The sequence below is a fragment of the Hordeum vulgare genome, chromosome 1H, assembly GCF_904849725.1.
Source record: "Hordeum vulgare subsp. vulgare chromosome 1H, MorexV3_pseudomolecules_assembly, whole genome shotgun sequence".
NCBI classification, from domain to species: Eukaryota; Viridiplantae; Streptophyta; class Magnoliopsida; order Poales; family Poaceae; genus Hordeum; species Hordeum vulgare.
In genome coordinates, this window is record NC_058518.1 from 28,388,966 (window position 1) to 28,396,226 (window position 7,261).

Genomic DNA, 7,261 nt, shown 5'->3' on the forward strand with positions numbered 1-7,261 from the left:
TTGTGGTTGAAGCACTGCAGATGGTTTACCGTACCATCATATTCATACATTAACCTGTCTCGGCGACTCAAGGGAAGAATATTCCACTCCACCCAGCAACGGAACAGATCAATCCCGATGAGCCCGTTGTTGGTCAAAGACCGTAACTCGGAGAAAATGGGGATACATTCTGACTCTTCCTCTTCTGTGAGTTTCTCGGGCAGTTTGAAGTCCATAGGCAGGCGATCCTCTCTGAAACCCGGGAGTGGGTTTTCGCCAGGTGGAGAGGTGTCTCGGCAATAAAACCATGACTCGGCCCAGCCTTTGGGATGGCTGGGCAGAAGGACTAATGGAAATCCACGCTCGCGGCGTCTTTGAATGTTGACTCCTCCAAGTTCATGGTTGGGACCGTTGGTAAACTCAGTCTGGCGATTCAGATGGAAGAAGTTCCAAAATAAAGCAACTGTAGGCTCTCTCTGCAAGTATACCTCACAAAAGACTTGGAACTGGCAAAGGTTGCTGATGGAGTTGGGTCCCAGGTCTTGAGGATGGACGTTAATAAAATGCAAGACGTCTCGAAAAAAGTTTGACTCGGACGGTTTAAAACCTCGTTCAAGGTAGTCGGTGAAAATGACTACTTCTCCTGCGGCGGGATTGGGAATCAACTCGCCCGGGGCGGTTCTCCAACCAATGGTTTCCTTGTTGTCAAGAAGACCCGACTTAACAAACTTCTCGAGAGTAGCATCATCGATTTGGTTGGTAACCAATTGCACTTCGAAATAGCCATGACTACAAAAGAGAGGGGAACAAGGCGGTTCAGTAAAGACTATGAAGTGTTCCAACTCACCGGTGTGGGTCTACAGTATGTTCTAGAAGGATTTGGTGACTCGCCAATGGGTGACATACATCATAACTCGCTAGTCGGGCGGTTCATGGAAATATATTTAAAGTATGGTAACTCGCCCTTCAACCAAAAGAGAAGGGGGCGTAGCTATGATGATAAGTTTAAGTCGCTAAGGAAGCAGAAGCTGAACGGCGACACTCAAGGGTCCTCTTTTCCTTAGGGATATTCTCGGAGGACAAACAAACGTGTTTCTAAAAACAAGCAGTAAATTATGGATCTACGAGTGGATCAAAATGAAGGAATAATGCTCGATAGAATGATGAAGGTTATAAATATAAGGCAGCGACAGTACTATCGCCAGGATCTATGGCGTAAGATCTTAAGATAGCGAAAGGATGCAATAAAGTGGCCACGGTCTGCTACTGTCGGAATCTACTATGAAGATATAAAGCGGATCTGAAGCAGGAAGGGACGTTTGTTGCGTAACGAAGCTAGCTTGTGGGGACAATGGCCATGGTGTTCTCGGTTTAACCCTAATGAGGGAATGTGTGTACCTGAAGAAGGGAGAACAGTGCCGAGGATGGAAGCGGAGATCTTCGCGCCTCCTGTTGACTTGAAGGCGCCTGGAAGACCACGGTTGACGAAGGAGCTTCAAAGCCGGTGACGACGTCGAGGTGCTGGCACAGGAAGGGGAAGAGCGCGAGGAAGACGAAGGCAGAGATGGGGGTAGGTGATGGAGCTCCCCCCCTTTCTCCTGTGGTTATTTAAAGGGCCGGAACGGGAATCAAGGCGGCCAGAACGGGAATCGAGGCGGTCAGGGCGGAGATCGAGGCGACAAGTCAGAATCTGCAATGATGACGCCTAGGTTTTCGGGATAAGTGAATATGGAGCAAAAGATCAGTTGGGTGGTTGTGGCATTAAAAACCCCGGAATTAAGGGGATAAGGTGATGTCATCAAAGATTACGTGGCGGGTCAGATAAAACTACAACGAGTGGCGACTTATCGTTCGTCGAAATACAGAGATGGTATGAGTCGCCCCAAATTGGTGAAGGTTTATTGACATGAATGAATTCAAGACAATCTGGGGCCTAATGTTGGGGATATTACCTGCGGATAACCCGCCCTTAGTGGGCCGGGTCATCAAAGGGGCGACTTACCATTCGAAGCGTGTCTCGTGGCCCAGAAGCTGGATGGCGGTTCAAAAGGTTGTGCAGATGGTAGATTACCAAGGGAGTTCCCAATCGTGGAGAGCACGACGACTCAGAGATAGGGAAAGCTACGAGGAGTAGCATGGCAGGACTTTTGTAAACCCTAGGGCCTCGACCTATATATAAATGCGAGTCCCGAGGAAAGGTCGGGCGAGTTAGAGAGAATCGAGAGCTAGGTCAGGCGAGTTACGCCCTCCTTGTAATCGAAACCACCATTAATCCACACAAAGCAGGACGTAGGCTTTTACCTCCTCACGAGGGGCCGAACCTGGGTAAATCTGAGACTCGCTTTCGCTCACCCCCTTCGAGTCGCCACCAAGGTGCGATGGCTCCATCTTGAAGTCCTTTCATGAAGACATCTGCCGTGAGAAAACCATGACAGAAATCATGAGAAATGAGGTATATCCATTGAACTTGTTGGCTTTATGAACATCTAAATATTTGTCATGTTCTCATGTTTCATTACTGTTACAGGCTCCTACACCAAGGAAAAGAAAGATTCCATGACCATTGCTTGAAAGATCTTTCCTGAAAGAAGTTAGAGATGCAATGCCATCTGTAGGCAGCATCACCGCAACAAGATTAGGCAATCTTGCACGTAGAGTTGAAGTGATGAGGGAGGCCAAGCAGCAAGCCAATAAAATATTGCATGCAAAGAGGTGTGGTGAAATCCTAGCACAAAGGAAAGTTGTTGCTTTGCAAAAAGCAGTTGAATCCCTTGCCAAGAAACAAGCTAAAAAGGAAAAAAACTCAAGAAAAAGAAGCTTTGAAAGCAGAGGCAAGAAAAAAGAGAGAACGGAACTTGAGGCGAAGAAGCTTGAAATAGATGCTAAATAAGAAGCACTACTAGAGGCAAGGAAGAGGGATGCAAAAGACAAGAAAGCAACAACAGAAGCAAAGAAAATTGCTGCCCCAGAGAAGAAAGCAACAGTTGCATCAAACAAGCAAAATAAAGTTAACATGTTTGATGAATTCAGGTCCCAAATGACCATTTAATGTAATGCATCAAGTATTTTGCAACTTTTAGATGTTAAGACTTGTTAAACTGTGAACCTTTTAGTACTGTATGTTTTTGAACTACTTATGTGTGTTATGAAGGAGCTATGAATGGTCAGTTTTTGTTATGCTAAAGAAATGGTTTTGTTCTTTTTTATCAGTGTTCGACAGTCAAATGAATGTTATGAAATGCAAAATGTGTGTTCAGTTTAGGCCATGCAATAACATTACTTTGCAACAACAAAAATGTGTCCACAAATACTTAATTATTAGTGGCACGAGTCTCCTTCTTACATAATTTACCACTAATAGCAGCCAACACTTACATTCACTACTCTTTTCACAAATGTATTCAAAGTTCATGATAAATACTTTCTCCGTTCTATAATATAAAAATATTTTTAACATTACACTAGTATAAAAATCGTTCTTATATTATAAAACGGATGGAGTAGTATGTAGTATAAATCATTTTAAATCACTACATTTGTTTACAGAGTGAGTATTTTGCAACACAAACAATACTCGGCTCACTCAAACCAGCAAAACACGGCTCACCATTTGCGACTCCAAAATCCAAATCGAAAGCTCTCTCCACCGCGTACCAACTCGACGGCCGTTGCCGCCGACGATGTCGCGCATCCGCCTCTGCCGCCGCTCGTCCTGCTTCCTCTGCCCATCCTCCTTTACCTCGCCGAGTCAACGCCCCTGCTTCCGCCGCTCCTCCTACATCCAGCCAAAGTCCGGCCTTGGCCTCCGCCACTGCTCCACCACGCCGATGTCCCGCGTCCGCCTCCACCGCCGGCTCCTCTCCTCCACCTCGCCACCCTCACCTTCCTGGTCTCCCCGCGACGCCTTTGCCGCGGCCACAGAGCGTGTACGCGCAGGCACGCTCAGTCGAGACGACGCACACCACATGTTCGACGAATTGTTTCGTCAGGCCACCCCGGTCCCCGGGCGCTCCCTGAACGGCTTCCTTACCGCTCTCGCCCGTGCTACATCCTCTTCCGCGTGCATCACAGATGGCCCCGCCCTCGCCCTTGCTCTCTTCAACCGCGTGTGCCGGGAGCAAGCCGGCCCGCGGGTGGTGCCGCTCACAGTCCACACCTACAGCATCCTCATGGACTGCTGCTGCCGCGCGCGTCGCCCGGACCTAGGGCTTGTCTTATTCGGCTGTATCCTCAGGACGGGCTTGAAGATACACCAAATCACCGCCAGCACCCTCCTCAAGTGCCTCTGCTACGCCAATCGTACGGAAGAGGCTGTCAACGTGCTGCTTCATAGGATGTCCGAGCTCGGCTGTGTGCCTAATGTCTTCTCATACTCCATTATTCTGAAGGGCTTATGCGACAATAGCATGAGCCAGCGGGCGCTCGACCTCTTCCAGATGATGGCGAAAGAAGGAGGTGCCTGCTCCCCTAATGTGGTGGCGTATAACACGGTCATCCATGGCTTTTTTAAGGAGGGCGAAACAGGGAAGGCATGCAGTCTATTCCATGAAATGACACGGCAAGGTGTTAAGCCTGATGTGGTGACGTATAACTTGATTATTGACGCGTTGTGCAAGGCCAGAGCAATGGACAAGGCAGAACTAGTCCTTCGGCAGATGACTACCAATGGTGCTCAACCCGATACAGTGACATATAATTGCATGATCCATGGATATGCCACGTTAGGGCGGTTGAAAGAGGCTGCTAAAATGTTCAGAAAAATGAAAAGTCGGGGTCTTATACCAAATATTGTTATTTGCAACTCGTTCCTGGCCTCCCTTTGCAAGCATGGAAGAAGCAAAGAAGCTGCAGAAATTTTTGATTCCATGACAGCCAAGGGCCACAAACCGGATATCGTCTCATACTGTACTTTGCTTCATGGGTATGCCAGTGAAGGATGGTTTGCTGATATGATTGGTCTCTTTAATTCAATGAAAAGCAATGGTATTGCAGCCGACTGCCGTGTTTTCAACATATTAATCCATGCCTATGCTAAACGCGGAATGGTGGATGATGCAATGCTCATATTTACGGAAATGCAGCAACAAGGTGTGAGTCCAGATGTAGTCACATATTCAACTGTGATATCAGCATTTTCTAGAATGGGTAGGTTGACCGATGCCATGGAGAAATTTAATCAGATGGTTGCCAGGGGAATTCAACCGAACACAGCTGTTTATCACTCCATAATTCAGGGCTTTTGTATGCACGGTGGTTTGGTTAAAGCCAAGGAACTGGTTTCTGAAATGATAAACAAAGGTATTCCTCGTCCTGACATTGTGTTCTTCAATTCAGTAATAAACAGTCTGTGCAAAGATGGAAGGGTTATGGATGCACATGATATCTTTGACTTGGTTACAGACATAGGTGAGAGGCCTGATGTCATTACATTTACTTCACTGATCGACGGATATTGCTTAGTCGGCAAAATGGATAAAGCATTTAAAATACTTGATGCCATGGAAGTAGTTGGTGTTGAGACTGATATTGTTACTTACAGTACACTTCTTGATGGCTATTTTAAAAATGGAAGGATCAATGATGGTTTGACTCTGTTTAGGGAAATGCAGCGTAAGGGAGTTAAACCTAACACTGTTACATATGGCATCATGTTGGCTGGGTTGTTTCGTGCTGGCAGAACTGTTGCTGCAAGGAAAAAGTTCCATGAGATGATCGAAAGTGGAACAACAGTGACCGTTTCCATATACGGTATAATACTTGGAGGTCTTTGTAGAAATAATTGTGCAGATGAAGCAATTATCCTGTTCCAGAAATTAGGAACAATGAATGTAAAGTTCAGTATTACAATACTCAATACCATGATTAATGCAATGTACAAGGTTCAAAGAAAAGAAGAAGCTAAGGAGTTGTTCGCTACAATATCAGCCAGTGGGTTGCTGCCCAATGAATCTACTTACGGAGTAATGATAATAAATCTTCTAAAAGATGGAGCAGTGGAAGACGCTAACAACATGTTTTCATCAATGGAGAAAAGTGGTATAGTCCCCGGTTCCCGTCTGTTGAATCGTATCATCAGAATGTTGTTGGAAAAAGGTGAGATTGCCAAGGCCGGAAATTATTTGTCTAAAGTTGATGGGAAGAGGATCTTACTTGAAGCTTCAACTACTTCACTGATGCTGTCTCTGTTTTCAAGGAAAGGGAAATATCATGAGGATATGAAATTGCTCCCTGCAAAGTATAATTTTTTTGATGGATGCAGTTGACTTTGCTCTTGATACTAACTCCTCAGAAAGTAGTCTAACACAAACTAGTTGGAACTTTAGGGGTAATGATTTCTGATGGCGATTGTGAAGGTATACAATCTTTCTCTAGCAGCCACCTGAGATTTTGTAATCTCTTTGGAACAGTCACTTTCCTTCATATGAATGCATTTAGAGCAATGTCCTTCTCACTGATCTGGTACATATGCACCGGTGGATATACTTCTAATTTTTAGTGCTCATGCTGAAGTCTCCTATACTCTATGCTGCCGTCAGTTGGACTGTTGGAGCTTGTTGCATACAGGCGAAAGAAGTATCTCCGGTATGATTGTTTTTCTGCTTTACTTCATTGAAGGTTCATCTATTTTTCCTCGTGTAGGTAAAAGATAGGGCCAAGAATTTACCGGTGTGAGCTTTCGCTTTCGTCTGCAGGTCGGGTGACAGAGGAGAAGCAATCAAAGCATTTGATTGATGAAAACTTCTTGCTCTCGTACAGTTCTGGCTTCCTCAGTTCTCGGCACTACTCTGTAACAGTAATGGCTCCAAGAGTTCAGCCTGCAACCTTTACCTTCGCTGTTCATTTCCTCGCCCTGCATTACCCGACGTGCTATTGCAGATCACAACTGCACTCTCACGGTCACGGAGAGGTGGCGCCACTGCTGTCGAGTTAGCTTGTTTTTACCTCGCGCTATCCAAAAATAGTTGAAGGCGAACCACTCTTATGTTCTTCGCTCAATCATGGATGAAAAACGCCACTGAGATGTCAACCGATATTGAAAGGATTTGGGGTGGATTGGAAAGGCTCTGAAAAAGGCTTCATTCTTGTATGTTACCGAAACTTTGGTTATCTAGAAAGCTAGGTTCAGCCGCAGAGCTGGCTAAGCATTCAGCCAAATTCCTGTTTGTATGCAGCCTGTAAAAGTTAAGATTTATCAAATTTTTAGTGGAGTTTTATGTCTAGTCCAGTGCATCTTTCATTTAGTTCTGCCCATGGTTATGCAATAAATGTTTCTTTGCTGTTA

The 7,261-nt window shown here is 45.5% G+C and overlaps 1 protein-coding gene across 1 annotated transcript; it reads left to right on the forward strand.

Moving 5' to 3' along the window:
* Positions 1-3,351: 3,351 nt before the first annotated feature.
* Positions 3,352-7,261, forward strand: LOC123401159 (protein Rf1, mitochondrial-like). The gene is made up of 2 exons (XM_045094921.1): positions 3,352-6,561; positions 6,672-7,261. The coding sequence occupies exon 1, from the start codon at positions 3,660-3,662 to the stop codon at positions 6,240-6,242; it is 2,583 nt and encodes an 860-aa protein (XP_044950856.1). The 5' UTR covers positions 3,352-3,659; the 3' UTR covers positions 6,243-6,561; positions 6,672-7,261.

Excerpts from the sequence above, each read along its gene's own strand:
- LOC123401159 (XM_045094921.1), top strand. The coding sequence starts at position 3,660 with ATGTCGCGCATCCGCCTCTGCCGCCGCTCGTCCTGCTTCCTCTGCCCA.